At 39.3% G+C, this 24,451-nt stretch overlaps 2 protein-coding genes and 1 pseudogene across 12 annotated transcripts in view; 2 read left to right on the top strand and 1 right to left on the bottom strand.

Annotated features, from left to right (window-relative positions):
- BPTF (bromodomain PHD finger transcription factor) overlaps positions 1-24,451 on the bottom strand; it is a 158,799-nt gene that overhangs the window by 89,996 nt on the left and 44,352 nt on the right. For 9 of the 10 annotated variants that reach the window (XM_030827056.1, XM_030827052.1, XM_030827057.1 and 6 more), the window contains exons 4-7: positions 17,581-17,784; positions 16,873-17,061; positions 6,512-6,700; positions 330-517 (exon numbers count right to left, since the gene is read on the bottom strand). In XM_030827056.1, the coding sequence (XP_030682916.1) occupies positions 330-517; positions 6,512-6,700; positions 16,873-17,061; positions 17,581-17,784 (770 nt within the window). The remainder of the gene's footprint in view (positions 1-329; positions 518-6,511; positions 6,701-16,872; positions 17,062-17,580; positions 17,785-24,451) is intronic. The other variant, XM_030827051.1, reaches the window with a different exon arrangement.
- Positions 18,814-20,564, top strand: LOC100586670 (putative elongation factor 1-alpha-like 3). Its single transcript, XM_030827060.1, has one exon. The coding sequence runs from the start codon at positions 18,875-18,877 to the stop codon at positions 19,670-19,672; it is 798 nt and encodes a 265-aa protein (XP_030682920.1). The 5' UTR covers positions 18,814-18,874; the 3' UTR covers positions 19,673-20,564.
- On the top strand, positions 19,158-20,564 carry LOC115838233 (annotated as a pseudogene). Its single transcript, XR_004033257.1, has one exon. The product of XR_004033257.1 is annotated as an elongation factor 1-alpha 1 pseudogene (transcript).

The following is a 24,451-nucleotide window of genomic DNA, read 5'->3' on the forward strand; positions in this document are numbered from 1 at the left end:
ACCATAAAACCCAAAACAGCCTACTCATATGTGTAAAGGCGGCTTTAATTCTTTAGAATTATATGTAGAATAAAACTGATCATGTAGTAAGAAAGTGTATCAGCCATTTATAGCATTTTTATGCCTTGACTGAAATTTGGGTACACAACTATACTTATAAAGCCTAATACCTTCAATCTTGTTAATTACTACAGTTTCGGAAATAGAGAAAATATAATTCAAAAATAGATCTACAAATTTCTACAAATTTCCAGCCCCTATTTTTAAGGTGTGATAATTAAAATTACCTCACATTCCACAGATTTTTGTTTTAAACAAAAAGAACACACCTCTTTGCCCTCCTTAAATAATTTATTTGCTTCATGTGCAGCAGCTGCCACCTGCTGGCTCTTCAGCTGACTAAGTTTGCTATCTGGATTCCGCAATCTGGTGATGATTCGAGTTGAGCCAGATGCTCCTTTTCCAGCTCCAGGAGATTCGCTTAGCTCCCCGTTGGACTTCTCCGATTTGAAATCACCTATTGTCAAATGAACAGGCCACAAAGTAATTGCTGACAATAAGTAAATAATTATAACCACCTTATTTCACCAAAACTCGTATCTGGTGTATGTGTAAGATCCACAAAGTAAACAGATAAAAAAAGGCCCTTGAATGGCAAAACGAGTATCATTATTCCTTAAGATTTTTACTTAAAAGAAAGTATGTTGTAACTTTACTGTGAGTCATCTATTATTCCACAAAAAATTCAAACATGCTAGGTTATCTGTTTAAAAGCTCATCTATTTGAAAACAGGAAGAGCTGCTACAAACTTACAAGTAACAAACATAATAATAACTCAAAAAGCAAACTAACAAAGTGTTGCCTTATATATTCAATATGGATTTCTGTATAAAAAGGTGTAAGCTTTTGAAAGATTTCCACTGAAATTCTGTTTAAATACCAAGTAGTTTTGAGCTTATAAACATAAATGTCATGAATTTTCCACTAGGGAATTTAGATAATTATCTGTGTATGCTTATCAATATAAAAAAAAATCAACTAAATTAGTTTTTTATAACCTAATAAAGACCTCTCAACATTTTCCTAGTAAATTTTTAAGGACACACTAAACTGCACAGGAGCAATTTCTGCTTTATATACTGATCAATCTCACTTTGGCTGAATGTTTTTTTCTTTTTTTTTGAGACAGGGTCTCATTCTGTTGCTCAGGCTGGAGTGCAGTGGCACAATCTCAGTTCACCTCAGCCTCAACCCCCCAGGCTCAGGTGATTCTCCCATCTCAGCCTTCCAAGTAGCTGGAACCACAGGCATGCACCACCACACTTGGCTAATTTTTTGTATTTTCTGCAGAGATGGGGTTTCGCCATATAGCCCAGGCTGAAAAAATTTGTATATATTCTAAAACTACTGCATCACTGTTAAATTTCCATTGACCAGACAGTTGAATAAGCTCTGATTTTTTCCTTTTTAATTTAAAGCTTTAAAAAATGAAGACACTGTGGTACTGGCAAATGAAAAGACAGATAATTTACTATATTATATATAATAAAGATGGCATTTTAAGTAAATAGAGAAAAACTAGGATTGGGAAAACTGGCTATGCATTTTGGGGAAAATGATTAAGAGAATTTTATAAACATCTATTAATTTTACCTGTTCCATACCCCTTCCTTCCTTTGCAGAGATACTTCCCTCACCACCGCTCTCCCACACTTTAATCATATGATTCTGCCAGGGCTGCAAATCAAGTATGTTGCCCCTTTGGAGTGAGCAGCAGGACCCAGTGTGGCCAGACAAAGCACACCACTAGTTGGCCACAGTGACTGTCCCAGGACTGGCTCTTTGGCTCAATCCTCTCAGCATCCTTTTCTAGTTTTTAAAATCCACAGATGGAGAAGGGGTCTTTGCTTTTTGTACTAATGAGCAGGAAGGGTGTAAATCAGAAGTTGGCCACTTTTATTCCCACAACATGGAGAAAACCGTTGATAACAACAAACAATAAGCCCATCACAGAGAAGAAATAAACAGAAAAATATGAAATGGCAAAATCAGAAGTAGCCTCAATAACCTCATTTGGCTCCCTAGATCCAACAATGCACCTGAGGCTGTCACCAACACTGGACTTCTCAATAGTGTATGTCAATAAAATTCCCTTTTTAAGCAAGTTTGATGTATTTCTATCAAAACCAGTAAATTCTAAATAATGCAGTAGAATATTTTAAGATTTTGACTCCAAAATATCACACTACTACAGTTTTGGAAATAAAGAAAATACAATTCAAAAGTAGGTCTAGAAATTTCTACAAATTTCCAGCTCCGATTTTTAAGGTATGGTAATTAAAATTATCTCACATTCCACAGATTTTTGTTTTAAACAGAAAGAACACACCTCTTTGCCCTCCTTAAATAATAAGTCAAAATGGAGAGAGGGTGTTGAGCATCTTGCCACCCCAGGCTGGAAAGCAAGTCACTTTGGATGTGTGGTAGCAAAGCAGTTGGTCAGACTATCAATTTTCTCTTGGGTCTCAGATCATGGAGGTTTTTTTTTTTTGAGATGGAGTTTCGCTCTTGTTGCCCAGGCTGGAGTGCAGTGGTGTGATCTCGGCTCACTGCAACCTCTGCCTCCTGGGTTCAAGCGATTCTCCTGCCTCAGCCTCCCAAGTAGCTGGGATTACAGGCGCCCGCCAACATGCCCAGCTAATTTTTGTATTTTTAGTAGAGACGGGGTTTCACCATGTTGGTCAGGCTGGTCTTGAACCCCTGACCTCAGGTGATCCACCCGCCTCAGCCTCCCAAAGTGCTGGCATTACAGGCATGAGCCACTGCACCTGGCCTTCAGATCATGGAGTTTTATGCCAAGATGTTGAACTATGGTGGTTAGTTCTTGGGACCATCTATAAAGTCCTGTAATAGATACTTTTTAGACATTATTTGTTCTGGGTCAGATTTCCTGAAAAGAGAAAGAATGACACAGTGCTTTTAAAAAGCTTCCTAATTCAGAGCCAACAATCCAATACTGCTCAGAGTCAATCCTTTATCACTTGCTAAATTTAGTGCAAATAAGGGAAAGGAGGAGAAAATTACCACAGGGGTAAGACCTAAAGGAATGGAGAAAAAGAACTAAACTGAGGGTAGAGGTCTTTACTGAACACCCTCTGCCCAAAGGCCATATTCCTCCTATTATAAAGCAGTGGATCCTTGTGATGCAGCCTGGCAGCAGGCTACAGATCTACATCAGCCTCTGCAGCTCATAGTTTAATGATACCAGCAGGCAGAAGCCTACACAAACTCTTCACACCTGAAGGCTAGGACTATTGGCCTACTAAACAGATAAACAGATAAACTGAGGAAGTGGAGGGTGTTCACTTTCATGGATCCTAAAGCAAGTTACTGGGCATTAAGTACTAGCTGGGAACCTAGGAATCTACAAGTGAGTGCCACTGTCAGGAAAAACCCCAAACCTGCCAAATAGGGTTATATGATTGTTTAATCCTACAGCAGTCCCCAGCGACCCAACTCCAGTAACAGACAGCAGGAACTAGGCAGCTAAAACAGAATGGCCTCCAGAAGGGGAATCTTCTTATATGCTTCTCACCTCTCAAACACAGCCATTCTCCCAGAAAACCAATGGCATCCAGAGGTAGAACACCCTGTACTATGTTTATGAGTGTCATAGGCAGTTAAATTCATAATGTGGCTCATGGATTGTGAGATCAAGATAAGCCACCTCCAGATCTACTGAAATTTAATTTTTTTTTTTTTTTTTTTTGAGACAGTGTCGTTCTGTCACCCAGACTGGAGTGCAGTGGCGCGATCTCGGCTCACTGCAATCTCTGCCTCCTGGGTTCACGCAATTCTCCTGCCTCAGCCTCCCGAGTAGCTAGGATTACAGGCACACACCACCATGCCCGGCTAATTTTTTTTGTATTTTTAGTAGAGACGGGGTTTCACTACGTTGGCCAGACTCGTCTCGAACTCCTGACCTCGTGATCCGCCTGCCTTGGCCTCCCAAAGTGCTGGGATTACAGGCGTGAGCCACCAAGCCCAGCCCAGATCTATTGAAATTAATGTACACACACAGAAATACTAGATTTAGGTCTAGATACAATTACAGGATGTAACTGTGGGAAAGAGGTTTTTGAAAAAGTTTTAAGTTGTGGGTGAAATCTTTGTATTATATTAGGCAGAACCATTTTTGAATTGTATGTATGGGAACAAATGTGAGTACACACACATGCTGAGCTACCAAAGGATGGAAGTGTAGATATTTACTATGCTATAATATTTGCAGCATCCCTCTTTCCTTAAAAACCATTCCTACCCAACTCTAGTCATACACTTTTGCTGGAGGCATCAATCGTAGTACCTTGCCTGCCCTGGCCATAGGGTTAGAAACAATATGATCCAAGATAAGCCACTCAAATTCCTTCCTCAAGGGCTTTTGATGTGGAGCAGAAGTAGGGGCCTTGCCTTTGGGTCACAGACCTTGGAAACATATAAATACAAATTGCTGGTGCCATCTTCCCTGCCACATGGGAATAGCCTGTCTGTACTGGGAGAGAATGAGGTTAACACACATAAATATATGTAGACCTAAAAGGTGAGAGAGAGAGGAAAACAAAGAGTTTGATATCTGAGGGTCCAGTTATACCTGATGATGGCTCGGACTTCCCAACTATATGAGCTAATTAAATTCCCTCTTCACTTAAGCTAGTTTAAGTTTGTTTGGTCACTTGCAATTGAAAAAGTCCTAATTAAAACAGATTTCCAACCCATATCAAACGAAAATTGTTACTTTAGATAGGTTGAAAACAAAGTTATAGAAGTATTATGAAGAATTACTATAAAATGTATATTCTTGGGATATATTATATCCCAAGAATTATATATATTATAATTCTTATATAATATATATAATTCTTACATAATTATATATATATATATCCCAAGATTATATATATTATGAAGAATTACTATAAAATGTATATTCTTGGGATGGGGATAACCCTCCTTAATAGAACACAAAATCGCCGGGCGTGGTGGCTCACGCTTGTAATCCCAGCACTTTGGGAGGTCGAGGCGGGTGGATCACGAGGTCAGGAGATCGAGACCACGGTGAAACCCCGTCTCTACTAAAAATACAAAAAATTAGCCGGGCATGGTGGCGGGCGCCTGTAGTCCCAGCTACTCGGAGAGGCTGAGGCAGGAGAATGGCGTGAACCCGGGAGGCGGAGCTTGCAGTGAGCCAAGATCGCACCACTGCACTCCAGCCTGGGTGACAGAGCGAGACTCCGTCTCAAAATAAATAAATAAATAAATAAATAAAACACACAATCCAGAGAAACTCCAAAGAAAAAGATTGATAAATTTAACTATATAAAAATGTAAAAACTTCTGTATGACAACAAAGAGCTAAAAGTAGGCAATTACTATGCAAATAAATGTAAAATTGAAGATTAATAGCCATAATACATAAAGCATTCCTAAAATTAATTAAAGAAAAATAACAAAACTCATTAGGAAAAAGTGAGAAAAAGATATGAATAAGCAACTCACAGGAAGTTCAACAAATATATGTAAGCAACTTAACCACGTTGAGTAAGAATATGTAAATTTGTATACGAAATACTTTTCACCGTTGGCAAAAATGTTAAGAGGAATGATGTTGAATTTAAGTGAGAGAATAAGGAAACAGAAATGTACGAAAATTACTGGTATAAATCTCTTTTGATATACAATTAAGCAGTAGCTATCACTGTTTTTTAAATGTAGCTACCATTTGACCAGCAAGTCCACTTACTGTTTCTATACTGCCAGAAATACCTGCACAAGTACACAAAGATATATGTTAAGGATGTTTGAAAGCACCACTATTTGTAATAATGAAAAACTGTTAACAACATAAATGTCCATTAATATTGAAATAGTAGATGAATTATGGTTCATCCATACTCTGGAGTACCATGCAGCAGTTTTAAAAAAAATGAATTCAATTCATAACACAAAAAGATTCTCTCCATGTATCACTGAGTAAAAAAAGCAGGATGCAGAACAATATATGCAGACTGATCCTGTTTATATTTTAAAAACCCCCAAAACTAAAAAATCGCCCAAAGCCCTCCAAAAACTTTGTAAACATACATACATAAATGTAACTGCAGAGAGAAAGATCTAAAATGTTACACACCAAACTGTTGATGGATGGTGGTTACCTTTGGGGAGGGGAGTATGAAAAGGATCTTTCTTCCCCGCTCTGTGTGCTTTTGTAGATTTTTAAAACAAAAACATTGAGTGCAAGTGCTATCTGTGTTTTAAAAAAAAAATGAAAAATAAAGGAAAAGAACATCTAAATTCCACCCCCCACCAAACTTTCATTTAAAAAATTTAAAACTAAAAAAAAAAAAAAAAACTAAAAAACTAAAAACAAAAACAAAAACACCACACACACACAAAAAAAAAAAAAAAAAGAAAAAACCTCCCTTTAATGGAATGGATGAAGTATATTCTTACCTATCTCTTCCTGAATAGAGACAGGTGTATGAGATTCTCTTTCTCCATTTTCAGGATCATCAGCTGCCTTAGCAGATTCACTCTGGGAAGAATTTAGTTCACTGCTGCTGTTACTGTTTTCCAGATTAGGCTGGATGGAGGTAGTGGTAGCACTAATGTTACTGCTCTCACATGTCTTGTTAGGTTCTTCTAGAAAAATAGAATATCTGATTTTTAAATTGGAAGTCACATGAAAAATGACGAATTGTCAGAAAAGACACTTGTTTTAGGATTTCATTACAAAGCTGTATTTTTAAAAGAAAATCTGTTCATGTATCAGTAATGCGATGTATAAAAGAAAGTGGTAGGCAACACCTTATTTTTTTAAGTCTTCCAGGCTATTAACTCACTGACTTTTTTGGGGGAGGTGAGGACCCAACTCTAACTCACTGACTCGTATCACCGTAGTCACCAGTACAAGGCAGACAATTTTTCAGATACCCCAGAGCTGGAGAATAACCAAGTGATATGACTATCTCTCAAAACTTACAGTGCACCAGATATTGCAGAGGTGGTTTGCTGAGATAATATTCAAAATCTGAAGCTTATAGTCTTACTTTTCAAAAGTACTCAAATAGTATTAGAAACAGAATTAAGCAGGATTATTTAACTCTATGGTTTTCTGCCAGAATACTATGCCCCCCAAATTAATTGAAAGGTAATGCCTAAATGCGATTGTTAACTTCTTTTTAAGATGGAGTCTCACTCTGTTGCGCAGGCTGGAGTACAGTGGCACAATCTCGGCTGACTGTAGCATCCACCTCTCAGGTTCAAGAGATTCTCCCATCTCAGCCTCCTGAGTAGCTGGGACTACAGGTGCACGCCACCATGCCTGGATAATTGTTTTATATTTTTGGTAGAGATAGGGTTTCACCATGTTGGCCAGGCTGGTCTCAAACTCCTGACCTCAGGTGATCCACCCACCTTGGCCTCCCAAAGTGGCTGGGATTACGGGCGTGAGCCACTGCGCCCAGCTGTGATTGTTAACTTCTGAGGACAATTTAATAGTATCACTAAGAGTATAGTTCTTAAAAGCATATAAAAATTACCAGTACCATGAACAGAAAGCCTGTCTTTCCATGGTAGTTCAGAAATTAAAAGTCTCCCTCTGCATTTGTTTTTGCCACTAAGATACTCTTCAAATCACCTAAAGTAAAAATTGGTTGATAGTCTATTGCAGTAACTATCTTTAATGTATAACATTGGGTTTCAGGAAAAAAAACCTGACAACCTGATAAAATATGGGAAAATATGTGAACAGTCACAAAAGAAAAGAAAATGGCCTTTAGGCAGATGGAAATATGCCCAATTCAAACTATGAGAAATGTAAAATAAAACTATATGAAGAAACTACTCTCAGTTATCCACTGGCAAAAATCCAAGTCTCACAATACACGAAGGGAAAATTACACATGCATTTACGTAACATAGCAATCCTGTGTCTAGAAATCTAGCCCAAAATACACTAAAAAAAATACTAAATTACTTATCTATAGAGCTAGCTATTCATCGGAGTATTTAAAATGGCAAAAGACCCAGAAACAAAGAAAATGCCTAAGAAGGCTGGGAGCAGTGGCTCACACCTGTAATCCCAGCAATTTGGGAGGTTGAGGCAGGCAGATCACTTGAGGTTAGGGGTTCGAGACCAGCCTGGGCAACATGGTGAAACTCCATCACTACAAAAAATACAAAAATCAGCCACGCATAGTAGTGCACGCCTCTAGTCCTACGTACTTGAGGGGCTGAGGCAGGAAGATCGTTTGAACCTGACAGACACAGGTTGCAGTGAGCCGTGATTGTGCCATTGCACTCCAGCCTGGGTAACAAAGTGAGACCTTGTATGAAAAAAAAAAGGGAGGGGCCAGGTGCAATGGCTCATGCCTGTAATGCCAACACTTTGGAAACCTGAGGTGGGCGGATCACCTGAGGTCACCTGAGGTCAGGCGTTTGAGAGCAGCCTGGCCAATATGGTGAAACCCTGTCTCTACTAAAAATGCAAAAATTAGCCAGGTGTGGTGGTGCACGCCTGTAATCCCAGCTACTCAGGAGGCTGAGGTTGCAGTGAGCCGAGATCGCACCACTGCACTACAGCCTTAGTGACAGCACGAGACTCTGTTTCAAAAAAAGAAAAAAAAAAGAAAATGCCCATCAATAGGGCATTGGTTGAATAAAAGCTGGTATACACAATGAAATACCATGCACTGTAGCAAGAACTGAGGATAATCACTATGTTCACACATAAAATGATCTCCAAGATTAAATGTTAAAAGCAAGATGTAGAACAATACTTATAATATGCTTACTTCTGTGTGAGAAGAGGAGGAAATACAAATTTATAAACAGATTTTACTTTTGTTTATAAAAAACAAAACGAGCCGGGTGCGGTGGTTCACGCCTGTAATCGCAGTACTTTGGGAGGCCAAGGCAGGTGAAACATGAGCTCAGGAGTTCGAGACCAGCCTGGCCAACATGGTGAAACCCTGTCTCTACTAAAAATACAAAAATTAGCTGGGTGCAGCGGCAGGCGCCTGTAATCCCAGCTACCTGGGAGGCTGAGGCAGAAGAACTGCTTGAACCCAGGGTGGGGCAGAGGTTGCTGTGAGCCAAGACTGTGCCACTGCACTCCAGCCTGGGCAACAGAGTGATACTCTGTCTCAAAAAAATCAAAAACAAACAAACACACAAACAAAACAAGAAACATTCAAGAATAACCAAAAACCAATAAAAATGGCTATTTATAAGAGAAAAGAAAGACATGGTTACCTAGAGAGAGAAGGAATGAAAGTCAAAATTCTCTGAATATCTCCAGTTACACAGTTTTGAATTTATAATAATGTAAATATTCTACATTTTCAAAAAATTAAAATTATAGAAACGCAATCCCTAAAAATTAAACTGAAACAAATGAACTCTGTATCAAGTTGTGCATAACTACACAAAGGATTATTATTATTATTATTTTAGATGGAGTCTCGCTCTGTTGCCCAGGCTGAAGTGTAGTGGCGTGATCTCAGCTCACTGCAACCTGTGCCTCCTGGGTTCAAGCGATTGTCCTGCCTCAGCCTTCTGAGTAGCTGAGACTACAGGCGCCCATTATCACGGCCGGCTAATTTTGTTTGTATTTTTAGTAGAGACAGGGTTTCACTATACTGGCCAGGCTGGTCTCAAACTCCTGACCTGTGAACCGCCCACCTTGGCCTCCCAAAGTGCTGGGATTACAGGCGTCAGCCATCACACCCAGCCCAGGGGATTATTTTAAGTGACTTTGGAATATGATACTTTGTCTGTACATCCTTACTAGAAATGTAGTATAATGAGAAATAAAGAGCAGCAAAAAGTCGTAAACGCCATTCAGTAGTCTTAGTGTGAGCAGTAATACTGGTATTATGAAAATACTATTTAAAATAAATCACTTCCTCTCATTACCAATGCATATTAGGATAGGAATACCCTGTATTGGGATAAAGCAAATATATAGCTGAATTACTGTTGCTGGAACTGAGAATTTCAGTGTAAGGGAACAGAGATACAAATGCAAACAAAGAAGCTAAGTATGCTATCCGCAATCTGAATCTGAAATGTCAATGTAAACTGATGATCTTTTTCTTTTCAAAAATATGTCTTTCATAACACTACCCACCAAAAAAGCATAGGGACAGTGAGAGCCCAACAGCAAAAAGTATCCCTGAGTCTAGACTGTGGTCTCTAAATATCATTTCCCGTTAAAAGGAACCAGGATTTCTTGGAGGAAAAAAAAAATGATTCCAAGTCGGGATAGGTACTGTGTAACATAAGCCTCAAACGTTTTATTCTGCTAAAAAGCAAGAAGTCCGGCCAGCACGATAGCTCACGCCTGTAATTCTCGCACTTTGGGAGGCTGAAGTGAGCAGATCACCTGAGGTCAGGAGTTCAAGACCAGCCTGGCCAACATGGTGAAATCCCGTCTCTACTAAAAATACAAAAATTAGCCGGGTGTGGTGGTAGGCGCCTGTAATCCCAGCTACTCAGGAGGTGGAGGTTGCAGTGAGCTGAGATTGTGCCACTGCACTCCAGCCTGGGTGACAGAGCAAGACCCTGTCTCAAAAAAAAAAAATCCCCAAAACTCCATATTACAGTCTCCAAATAAATAACTGATTCAGGGCCAGGTGGGTGGCTCACGCCTGCACTCTCAGCACTTTGGGAGGCCGAGGTGGGCAGATCACAAGGTCAGAAGTTCAAGACCAGCCTGACCAACATGGTGAAACCCCATCTCTACTACAAATACAAAAATTAGCCAGATTAGGTGGTGCTCGTCTGTAGTCCTGGCTACTCGGGAGGCTAAGGCAGGAGAATCGCTTGAACCTGGGAGGCGGAGGCTGCAGTAAGCCACAAGATCGCACCACTGCACTCCAGCCTGGGTGACACAGAAAGACTCAGTCTCTCAAAAAAAAAAAAAAAAACCCTGATTCTGGAAAGATCATTAATGAGTGAGTGAGTGAGAGGTTAACAGAGAATCTTGCAATCTCACCACCTAAACTCATTGATCAATCTAGGCATCTCTGAAGGTAGAAAAACCATATACCAGGAGCCTTTTGATGTGATACAATATCAATTAACCAGCACACTGTTTATAAAGTATTCTTGCCAAAGAAGTTGAAACTGAATAGGTATTAAGAGATTAACTTTTTAACTTTTAAAAGTGATATGTAGCAATCTTTCCCCAAATATTGCCCAACTTTTTCAGTTTAATCTTTAATTTGAGCCACACAAAATGTTTCTGATCACTGATCATACTCAATATAATGGGTATCATGAAATCTGCCCAATTTTCTTATGTTCTCACTCCTATCATTTTTTATACTACAATTTTGTTATTTTTTCCTTCACATAACTTCTACCAAATTATATGAAAATGACAGTATTCTGACAAGATTTTATTTCAAAGTAAAGCCTGAAATATATATGTAATATATATACGTATATATATATATGTAATATACATACACCCTCTTCAATTGTTCATGGAACATTTATCAACATTAATTAAATGTTGGGCCACAAAACAAGCATCAATAAAATTTAAAGGACATAAATCATGCACAGAATGTTCTCTGATAGAGGGTTAAACTAGAAATCAACTAGGAAAAAAAAAAAAAGATAATTAGCCTATAGTCTCAGCTAGGAAGCTGAGGTGGGATAATCACTTGAGCTCAGGAGTTCCAGGCTACAAAGAGTTATGGCCACTTTACTGCAATCCAGCTTGGGTAACAGAGCGAGACCCTGTCTTACACACACACAAAAAACCAAAAACCAAAAAACAAAAACCTACAAATGTTTGAATATTAAGCAATATACTTCATCACACACCACATTAAAACAGAAATTAGACAATATTTTAAACTAAATGATAAAGGGAGCATGACATATTACAGTTTGTGGTTGCGTTCTGGTCATGCATTTAAAAGTAAAATAAGTTTGTGGGATGTAGCTATAGCAGGACATAGAGGAAAGCTGATAGCCTTGATAGTAGACATCATAAAAAAACAAAACTAAACTACAAACCATCAAAGCAACCATCTTCAGAAGCTAGGAAAGAAAATCCACAAAAGCACAAAGAAAATAAAAGGAAGGACAAAATACTAAGACCAGAAATTAATTTAGAGAAAAACATACAATAAAGAAGGTCAACAAAGACAAAGTTATTTTTTTAAAAAAAAGACTGGGAGGGACAGCATTAGGCGATATACCTAATGCTAAATGACGAGTTAATGGGTGCAGCACACCAACATGGCACATGGATACATACGTAACAAACCTGCACATTGTGCACATATACCCTAAAACCTAAAGTATAATAATATAAAATAAAAAAAAATAAAAATAAAAAATAATAAAAAAAAAGACTAATGGAATTGCTAACAGCCTCACAACACGATTAACGGGGGCAGGTAACGAATTTCTGGATTGGAAAAATAGAGTGAGTATAGACCCTATATATATAAAAAAGATACGATGTTATTATGCGAATAAATTGTAAAAATTTGCCGAAATGAGCAGATTCCTTAAAAAAAGGCAATTAAAGAAAATGAACCTAAGAAAACAACAGAAAATATGAATAGCCCACTGCTGTAGTTTGGATAGTTTAGATGCTTGTCCTCCCAAAAATCTCATGTTGAAATTTGATCCCAATGTTGGAGGTGGGGTCTAATGGGAGGTGTTTGGATTCTGGGGACAGATCCCTCAAGAGCAGATTAATGCTCTTGGGTTGGGTGTTGGGGGTGAGTGAGTTCTCACTCTGTTAGTTCCCACTAGAGCTGATTGTTATAAAAAGAGCCTGTCATCTGCCACCCGAGCCTCCCCTATTTGCTGTCTCACCATGAGGTATCAATATACACTGGCTCCCCTTCCCCTTCCGCCATTAGTGGAAGCATCATAAGGCCCCTGCCAGATGCAGATGTCAGTACCATGCTTCTTGTACAGTCTGCAGAACCACATGGCCAAATAAATCTCTTTTTTTAAATAAATTACCAGCCTTAGATATTCCTTTACAGCAACACAAATGGACTAAGACATCCATTATCTACTAAAGAAGTGAATGAAATCTATAATAACCTTCTCACAATGAAAACTCCAGAACCAAATCACTCCAGCAAACATTTAAGAAATAACACCAGCCCTAGTCAGCGCGGTGGCTCACGCCTCTAATCCCAGCACTTTGGGAGGCCAAGGCGGGTGGATCACGAGGTCAGGAGTTCAAGACCAGCCTGGCCAACATGGTGAAACCCCGTCTCTACTAAAAATACAAAAATTAGCCAGCTGTGGTGGTGGGCACCTGTAATCCCAGCTATTTGGGAGGCTGAGGCAGGAGAATCGCTTGAAACTGGAAGGCAGAGGTTGTGGTGAGCCAAGATTGCACCACTGCCCTCCAGCCTGGGCGAAAGAGTGAAACTCCATCGCAAAAAGAAAAAAAAAAAAAAAAAAAGGAAATAATTAACAACAGCCCCACAAAAACTCTTCTAGTACCAACTCATGATACAAGGCCAAAATATTCTTGATACTAAAGACTGACATCATCAGAGAAGAAAAATGCAAGCCAATTTTACTCATGAAAGTAAATGCAAAAATCCTAAACAAAATATTAATAAACTGGATGCTATAATATATAACAAGGAAAATACATCACAACAAGTTATATTTACCCCAGGAACATGAGATTAGGTTAACATTCAAAATTCAATGTAGATACTTCTGCTTCTAGCCAAGGTAAAGTGGAAGAACCATATTTACCCTCTCCCATGAAACAACTACAAAGCAAAAAACAGAACATTTATAGAAAATGAACAAAGGAGCAGACAGGTACCTCCCAAAAGAGGATATCTAAACGACTGACACACACACACACACGAACACACAAAGACGCTCAACATACTTAGTCACCAGGGAGCTAGCAAGAGCAAAGAACAATAAAATATCCCTACATGCCCACCAGCATGTCCCCTCAGTCCTCCAAAAAGACAAAGAGTGATGCTGATGATACCCAGTGTTAGCAAGGATGCAGAGGAGCGAGAACTCTCATACACTGTTGAACTGAATACTTCTACAACCCCTGTGGAAAACTGTTTAGCAGTATCTACCAAAGATTAGCATAAACCAGCTCCATGACCTAGAAAATCCATAACTAGGCTTATACCTCCAGAAATGCATATATATGTGCACAAGAAACATGTAAAATATTCATAATAGTATTATTCATAATGGTCCCAAACCAAAAACCATTAAAATAACCACCAAAATGTAACAAGAATCATGACATATCTATATAATGGAATATCATACTGCAATAAAAAGAATAAGCTGCTACTACTAGCAACATCTGCATGGCTCTCATTGATGTTTTGTTGAGGTGGGAAAAAAGCTATCAGGCATCAAGGAGTATATACTGTATGGTTCCAGTAATTTTTTTAAAAAAGGCAAACCAATCAGTGGTGATAGAAGTCAGAATAGTTAGTACCTTTGTTGGGCTAGGTGTAGTGGTAGCTGAAAGGGGGCATGATATGGTAACACAGATGTGTTAACTTCGTAAACATCCATCAAGTTATTCACTTAATATTTATAAACTTTACTGCAGGTTATATTTCAATTTTTTAAAGTCGCTGGGTGCAGTAGCTCATGCCTGTAATCCCAACACTTTTGAGAGGCTGAGGTGGGAGGACGGCTTGAGCTCAGGAGTTCGAGACTGGCCTGGGCAACACAGTGAGACCTTGTCTCTACTTATTTACTTACTAAATAAATAAATAAATAAATAAATAAGCTGGGCATGGTGGTGCACACCTGTAGTCTCAGCTACCTGGAAGGCTGAGGTGGGAAGATCACTTGAGCCTGGGAGGTCAAGCCTGTAGTGAGCCATGATCACGCCACTGCACTTCAGCCTGGGTGAAAGAGTGAGACTCTCTTTCAAAAAAAAAAACTTTACCAAAAATATCTTTCCATCCAAAATGCTTTCCAATCTGACAGTTATCTTTTGTCGATAAGTTTTAATCATTAAATTAGGTGTCTAAATACATTCTGAAAGTTTAGAAAAGAAAACCAAGTAAGATGTCTTCTATCACAGCTATTGTTCTTAATCTGCCTCTAATAATTCTCCCACTCCAGTTCTTCTAACAAGGCATCTCATCCACTGACCATAGGTAGTAAACAGTGAACAGAGTTTGGTCCAGGGACATCACAAAGTGTCCAGGCACATTGTAGACACTCAATAAATAGCTGTTGAATAAATAACTGCATAGAGAGCCACAGAAACAGAAGGAAGCAGGTAATTCTCTCTGAAGGTCAGAACTCCATTAAGTCTGTCTACTGCCCACTAGAATGTAAGTCACCAAGGGCCCAGACCTTATCTATTTTGGTCACTGATATATCCCTGTTAGTATAATCTGAAGTCAGGGACCTATTAAAATGCTTATCTACTTTACAAAAGTACCAAAATCCTCTTTAAAATCTGGTATGATATATTTAATAAAGTCTTTTAAACCGTTTTTCATGTTTGATAATTATTTTGTTTTTTACTCTACTCAAGAAGAGAACTATGAGTTACTAAATGGGAAGGTTTTGAATTTGTAGGGACAGCATCTTCAGCTGTCCAACACCTTCACCCTGCTAATGACCCAAAATCCCCTCTGATGCCAGCCACTGACAATTGCTATATTTGCTCCCATTTCTAGTTTCCTTGAAACTTCTTGCTTATGTTTTCATATAAATATATTTTCTTTTTCTTATTTTACTTCAAGATGAAGTCTTGCTCTGTCGCCCAGGCTGGAGTGCAGTGGTACGATCTCAGCTCACTGCAACCTCTACCTCGTGGGTTCAAGCGATCCCTCCTGCCTCAGCCACCCAAGTAGCTGGGATTACAGGCGCATGACACCATGTCCAGCTAATTTTTGCATTTTCAGTAGACACGGGGTTTCAACATGTTGGTCAGGCTGGTCTTGAACTCCTGACCTCAGGTGATCTGCCTGCCTTGGCCTCCCAAAGTGCTGGGATTACAGGCATGAACCACCGCACCTGGCCCTGTTCTTGATCTTAATGACCAATCTCTCATCAGTATAAAATATGGTGGACTTACTGCTGATTGCTGTGGTTCTTCTGGAGCTTACACTTACATCCCTATCTGTAGCGCCCTGTTAAACTGGTGTTTTCAGCAACACAACTCACTGTTGACCAGTACTCAAATGGAAGTCGTCCCCATAAGAACTGTAGGTTGTCAAAATCCTTCATGTTATGCAACAGGACATTCTTGGTGTGCTATAACTTACTTGGAGTATAACTTTAATTTTAAAAACTGAAAATGTGAATTACTGGTCAACTTACATTTTTATGTCAAAATACATCTGACAACAATGTTCTGTGATAATGATTTTCTACCATAATACTACGGTTTGAAATGCTATAAATATTACACGAGCACATGCAAACATAAAATTAATTTGTTAGTATCTACAGAACTAGAAAGGTCAGATCATTCAACATTAAGCCATTAGTACATTAGTAATTAAAACCAAAATATCTGCCACTATGGTCTGGTGATAAAATATAAAAATAAATCTATTAAAGAAAAACAGCTAAATGAAGTTTAAGAAGCATGAAAATTATGATGAGTTTCAAGCACTAACTGCGAGGACATTTATCAAACTCCAAATGTTAGGTGACAATTTAGCAAACGGGGATGGCACTGTAAGCAAGCAGCATGAATGAACACATAGTTTAAAGCTTTAGGTGACACTCGGCTTTTACTACAAAAGGGAAAGATTCCCCCCATTACAGAGGCATTGATACGCTGCCCTCTGTACCTGGCACATCCTGGGGGAGCTCAGATGCCACCTTCTTCTCTGCCATGTTGCTGCTATCGGGGGTTTCTGAGAGACACCCCACGGGGCTCCTCCCTTCAGAGGGACTAGTCTCTTCTGAAGATGCATTTGTTGTGTTGTCGCCAAGATTTGCTGACACAGAGTTACCTTTATCCCCAACTTCTGTTGGCTCTACAGCAAAATGCACAACAAAACTTTAAAGATATTCTTTAAAATTGCTTCAGGGCAAATGGCCACATTCAGTCAACTACTAAATGATCAATCACCAAAAAACCTGTTTCCATTGGATGGCCATTTTAAAGCAAGTAGATTCTGGGATATTGCTGCAATAGGTAACAGAATATTTAATAATATATTAAGGATGCTTAAGTAATTAATATAAAAATGAACATTTTATCACACACAAAAGTGTATATTCTGGTATAATATAAAAAATAGTACTTTTTCATAGGGAAATGGCAACTTAATGGGAAGTATAGAGACATCAATATAACATTATAGCAAATTCACTAATACATAAAACTCATTAAAATTGTTACACGTTACAAGAGGAGACGGTATCCTGATCTCTTTAGAAATATTAAATTAGGTAGTTGCTTGCAATATTTCACTTTCATTTTGCAAGTAAAACTGGAGATTTCATAAATAACACTAATGAAATATTTCTTTTTAATCAAGTAATTTTTTTACCCTCAGATTTTCCTTGCTCAGGGTCATCATCTAGTGTTTTGTCGTCACTGTCTTTTTCAAGGGACTGGTCTTCAAATTCTTCTCTGTTTTTCTCAGCATCTTTAGAGTCATTCTCAGTCTCATTCTTGTCTTTCTCTGTTTCTTCTGGGCTTTTAACACTATCAATGTCTCCCTTTTTGGCTCTTATGGATTCCAAAATTTCTTCTATAATGTGTAAAACAAACAAAAAAAATTATTCCTATATATAACCAAATAGAACAGTACCACAAATGTCACTTATGAGTTTCAATACAAGCTATTAAAGAGGAAAAATTAAGTATTTTAAAGCATTAGACCTACGAAATAAAAATCAAGATTACAAACAAAATTGTGTTTACAGAATTCAATCAATCTGGTGTACCTTCACCTCTAGATAATACATGCTAATTATGGGCTCTACTTTTTTTAAAAAAAAGTAAAATTAGTCTTTTAAAAATATAGCTTTGATATAGATATCTGTCATGGATATCTGTGACACATGACAAAAACTGCAAGCTGACATAGACCCACAGTCTGGGCAGCACACTGTAGTGAACAAAACCTAGAAACCCAAAACCCACTGCAAATCTGACTTAGATTAGCTGTGTGACTCTGGGCAAACTACCTAACCTCTCCAGGCCATCATTTCCTCAATTGTAAAAAGAGAAAACAGAGGCCCTTTTGGAAACAACTCTTTCTGAAGTCCCTTAACTGTTCTGAAAGTCACTAAGTCTCTAAGTACACTCACCCTCTTTCAACTTAGACAGAGTGATACTATGGCATGTTATAGACCATAGGATACAGAAGGACCACAGTGTACAGAACACACGGTATATCAGTATGCACTCATGGATATTAATTATATTCTTTGGGTTATCATGCAATACTATCACTTTTAATTTTGTTGCACAAATTGTTTCAGCTTTGGCCACTGGGGACTTTTTCCGAGTCCAGCGTCCTTTTGACACATATTCCTCCATCCATCCAGCATTTTCTTACTTTCCAGTATTACAAGATGCTCCGGGCTCACCTTGTATTTTCCCTGCCCCAGCCCTACAATCCACCATCTCTCCAAGGAGCCTTTGTTCTTTTTTGAAGAACAAATTGGAGAATGATGTTAGAAGTCACAATCTAGGTGGTTGATGTGTTTGTTACTATTGGGGTGTTGCTATTCTGGAGTCTCTCAGCCAACAGAGCTAAAAAATGTAGTCATATTTTTCGCAACGGGTTTGCCGCCAGAACACAGGTGTCGTGAAAACTATCCCTAAAGGCCAAAATGGGAAAGGAAAAGACTCATATCAACATTGTCGTCATTGGACATGTAGATACAGGCAAGTCCACCACTACTGGCCATCTGATCTATAAATGCGATGGCATCGACAAAAGAACCATTGACAAATTTGAGAAGGAGGCTGCTGAGATGGGAAAGGGCTCCTTCAAGTATGCCTGGGTCTTGGATAAACTGAAAGATGAGCGTGAACGTGGTATCACCACTGATACCTCCTTGTGGAAATTTGGGACCAGCAAGTACTATGTGACTATCATTGATACCCCAGGACACAGAGACCTCATCAAAAACATGATTACAGGGACATCTCAGGCTGACTGTGCTGTCCTGATTGTTGCTGCTGGTGTTGGTGAATTTGAAGCTGGTATCTCCAAGAATGGGCAGACCCAAGAGCATGCCCTTCTGGCTTACACACTGGGTGTGAAACAACTAATTGTTGGTGTTAACAAAATGGATTCCACTGAGCCACCCTACAGCCAGAAGAGATATGAGGCAATTGTTAAGGAAGTCAGCACTTACATTAAGAAAACTGGCTACAACCCCGACACAGTAGCATTTGTGCCAATTTCTGGTTGGAATGGTGACAACACGCTGGAGCCAAGTGCTAACATGCCTTGGTTCAACGGCTGGAAAGTCACCCGTAAGGATGGCAATGCCAGTGGCACCACACTGCTTGAGGCTCTAGACTGCATCCTACCACCAACTCATCCAACTGACAAGCCCTTGCACCTGCCTCTCCAGGATGTCTACAAAATTGGTGGTATTGGTACCGTTCCTGTTGGCTGAGTGGAGACTGGTGTTCTCAAACCTGGTATGGTGGACACCTTTGCTTCAGTCAACGTTACAACAGAAGTAAAATCTGTCGAAATGCACCATGAAGCTTCGAGTGAAGCTCTTCCTGGGGACAATGTGGGCTTCAATGTCAAGAATGTGTCTGTCAAGGATGTTCGTCATGGCAACGTTGCTGGTGACAGCAAAAATGACCCACCAATGGAAGCAGCTGGCTTCACTGCTCAGGTGATTATCCTGAACCATCCAGGCCAAGTAAGTGCTGGCTATACCCCTGTATTGGATTGCCACACGGCTCACATTGCATGCAAGTTTGCTGAGCTGAAGGAAAAGATTGATTGCTGTTCTGGTAAAAAGCTGGAAGATGGCCCTAAATTCTTGAAGTCTGGTGATGCTGCCATTGTTGATACGGTTCCTGGCAAGCCCACGTGTGTTGAGAGCTTCTCAGACTATCCACCTTTGGGTCGCTTTGCTGTTCGTGATATGAGACAGACAGTTGCAGTGGGTGTCATCAAAGCAGTGGACAAGAAGGCTGCTGGAGCTGGCAAGGTCACCAAGTCTGCCCAGAAAGCTCAGAAGGCTAAATGAATATTATCCCTAATACCTGCCACCCCACTCTTAATCAGTGGTGGAAGAACAGTCTCAGAACTGTTGGTTTCAATTGGCCATTTAGGTTTAGTAGTAAAAGACTGGTTAATGGTAACAATGCATCGTAAAACCTTCAGAAGGAAAGGAGAATGTTTTGTGGACCACTTTGGTTTTCTTTTTTGCATGTGGCAGTTTTAAGTTATTAGTTTTTAAAATCAGTACTTTTTAATGGAAACAACTTGACCAAAAATTTGTCACACAATTTTGAGACCCATTAAAAAAGTTTAATGAGAAAAAAAAATGTAGTCATAAATATACACATCTATATTATTTCTGTATTTATTTGTGTGGGTACATATGTATATGAGTGAATGCCTATATGTCTGTATAGGGTTCATTTACCATTGCCCACTTGCTTATCTGTAACTTCTCTGAGAGTGAGAAATCTGGCTCACATTATCAATAATATATCTAGTTATTTGTTCATTCCTAGTACACACAGTAAAATAGTTTCGGAATTGCTAAACTGTTTCCTCAAAAATAAATTTATCAACTAGAGTACACTATTTGTGAATAAGAAGAAACACAGTTTTTCTTTTTCTTTTTTTTTTTTTTTTTGAGACGGAGTTTTGCTCTTGTCACCCAGGCAGGAGTGCAATTGCACAATCCTGGCTCTCTGCAACCTCCACCTCCCAGGTTCAAGCGATTCTCCTGCCCCAGCCTCCCGAGTAGCTGTGATTACAGGCGTCTGCCACCACACTTGGCTAATTTTTGTGTTTTTAGTAGAGATGGGGTTTCACCACGTTGGCCCGGCTGGTCTTGAACTCCTGACCTCAGGTGATCCACCCACCTCAGCCTCACAAAGTGTTGGGATTACAAGCGTGAGCCACTGCAGTGGGCCAGAAGAAACACTTAACACCATGTATATCCACAGTACTCCTCTTGGATTTTTGGGTTTGTGTTTCCTTTTTTATAAATTTATTTTTTACTTTTTTAGAGACAGAGTCTCCCTCTTGCCCAGGAGTACACTGGTGTGATCATAGCTCATTGTAACCTTGAACTCCTAGACTCAAGTGATCCTCCCACCTCAGCCTCCCGAGTAGATGGAACTATAGGTCCACCATGCCTGGCTTATTTTTTAATCTTTTTTAAAACAGAGATGCAGTCTCACCATGTTGCCCAGGCTGGTCTTGAACTCCCCCGTGCCTCGGCCTACCAAAGCACTGGGACTACAGGCGTGAGCAGTGCCCAGCCCTTAATTACTATATTTTAAAGAACATTTTATTTGGAAAAAGAAAATGTAGTTACCGATTATCTGTTTTTCTTAGAGGCACAGATTTCCTTTTTCTTTCTTTCTTTTTTTTTTGAGACAGAATCTCACTCTGTTGCCCAGGCTGGAGTGCAGTGGCGTGATCTCGACTCACTGCAACCTCTGCCTCCTGGGTTCAAGCGATTCTCCCACCTCAGCCTCCCAAGTAGCTGGGACTATAGGCACGTACCACCACACCTGGCTAATTTTTGTATTTTTAGTAAAGATGGGGTTTCACCATGTTGGCCATGCTGGTCTCAAACTCCTGACCTCAAGCGATCCACCCATTTCAAAGTGCTAGGATTACAGGTGTGAGCCACCACACCCGGCCATCTTTCAAACATAACTACATCCTACAGCTTTTCTTAACCAAATCATTGTACATCCTCCCTACTTTCCCGGTGCATTTAATGAAAATAAAACCAAAAAAATTGTTTTAATTGCCTACTAAGTTTAGACCATTTAAATTGGTTGAAAAGCAAAGGTTGCATGACCATAGTTCTCTGACTTTCTATAAAGATTCTAATTTCAAATAGTCCATATTGTTAAATACACATATACATACACACGTTCATACTAGTTTTAGGTTCAAAAAACTATGGCAATCATAGCCATAAGAAAAATAGACCAAAAATAGGGCTGGGTGCAGTGGCTCATACCTGTAATCCCAGCACTTCGGGAGGCCGAGGCAGGTGAGTCCCTTGAGGCTAGAAGTTTGAGACCAGCCTGACCAACATGGTGAAACCCCGTCTCTACCTAAAATACAAAAACTAGCCAGGCGTGGTGGCACACGCCTGTAATCCCAGCTACTTGGGAGGCTGAGACATGATAATTGCTTGAATCTAGGAGACAGAGGTTGCAGTGAGCCGAGATCATGCCACTGCACTCCAGCCTGGGTGACAGAGCAAGACTGTCTCAAAAAAACAAAAACAAAACAAATAACAACAACAAAAAAAAGAAAAAGAGACCCAAAATGTTCAGCAGAGAGAAAAACATTAAAGAATGAAAGAAAATTACACTGTATCTGATCTATACTAAATATGCATATTCTATCAACAAGTATATTCTATACTTTGCATGAACATTTCAAAACTAAACAAAGAATTAACCTACCAGGTTTTAGAAGCCATCTCTACTCAGAAAAAATTCTTCTAAAAATAAACTTCCCTCAAATAAGCAAAATAAAGCATTTCATAATTACCATACAGGCATAGCATAAAGCAAATATAGTAAGCTGTATATTTAGTTACAAATATATAGTAAAGTACAGATCCAGACAATGAATATATGAGTTTTTACTGTATAATTCTTTCCTTTTTTTTTTTTTTTTGGAGACAAAGTCTCACTCTGTTGCTCAGGCTGGAGGGCAGTGGCACGATCTTGGCTCACTGCAACCTCCGCCTCTGGGTTCAAGCAATTCTCCTGCCTCAGCTTCCCGAGTAGCTAGGATTGCAGGCGTGTGCCACCAAGCCCAGCTAATTTTTGTATTTTTAGTAAAGACGAGGTTTTGCCATTTTGATCAGGCTGGTAACTGTATAATTCTTTCAACTTTTGTGTATATTTGAAATTTTTCGTAAAATACTGAGGAAAAATGGAGAAGAAAAATTTAACTATCAAAAATAGAATTAAACTCTCCTAAAGTAGACACGTGTGTGTGTACATAAAAACCAGAGAGTTATACATTAGAAATGAAGTATTTTCTTTGAGAGGTTAACATCAAGTCAAAGTCATCAGGACAGGCTACAATTCTGAAATTCCTGTTATGCTGTAAATTATTCTTGGCTATTATCAGAACCCCAGTAGTTTCCATTGTTTTCATCTCATAAAACCCCAAGTTAAAGAACATGATTAGATATTATTTTGGGTATTTACCTGGACTGGGTGGTCCTAAACTGACTATCACAGCCAAGATTTTAGTCACCAGAGAGAATAAAGGTAACAGTGGTGGACTGGTGTTTTAATGGGGAATTCTTCTATTTGATTGTTCAATTCATTACCAATACACTCCTTAGAAAGTTGCTGAGAGGATTAAGGAATTGTAAAACACCTAGTTGAGCACCTGGCCCACAGTAGGCACCCAAAAATGTCAGTGTCCCCTTCTCTTCCCCAACAATTTTCAATTCTTGTGAATCCCTCCTCCTACAGTACCAGGTTGATGTTGCACCTCCGCCAAAAAAAAAAAAAAAAGGAAGGAAGAAAAAAATATTTATGTCATTTTTGGAGTCCAGATCTCACCACTAAATCCAAGGTACAACTCACCTTATTTCCATGTACTCCATGTAGTACTAAGAGGATAACTGCAGGTTGCAAGGCAATCTCACAGCACACAAATTTTAGTAATCTAACTTTCTAAGAATATATTGTGGCCTAAAGCTCAATGTTCTCTTTGTTGTTCTCCATTACTACAAAAGGTTTAACTAATTTTTTTTTTTTTTTTTTTTTTGAGATGGAGTCTTGCTCTGTCGCCCAGGCTGGAGTGCAGTGGCTCACTCAGCTCACTGCAAGCTCTGCCTCCCGGGTTCACGCCATTCTCCTGCCTCAGGCTCCCGAGTAGCTGGGACTACAGGTGCCTGCCACCACGCCCGGCTAATTTTTTTTTTTTTTTTGTATTTTTAGTAGAGACGGGGTTTCACCATGTTAGCCAGGATGGTCTTGATCTCGTGACCTCATGATCCGCCTGCCTCGGCCTCCCAAAGTGCTGGGATTACAGGCGTGAGCCACTGCGCCCTGCCGGTTTAACTAATTTTTAAAAGTACATTACATGCTGAATCATACTGAACTATAACATGCTCATTGTAGGAAATGCAAAAAATATGAAAAGGAAACCAACTACAATTCTACTATGCTAATTGGTTATTTTTTAATGATAAAACCTGATC

The sequence above is a fragment of the Nomascus leucogenys genome, chromosome 14, assembly GCF_006542625.1.
Source record: "Nomascus leucogenys isolate Asia chromosome 14, Asia_NLE_v1, whole genome shotgun sequence".
NCBI classification, from domain to species: domain Eukaryota; kingdom Metazoa; phylum Chordata; class Mammalia; order Primates; family Hylobatidae; genus Nomascus; species Nomascus leucogenys.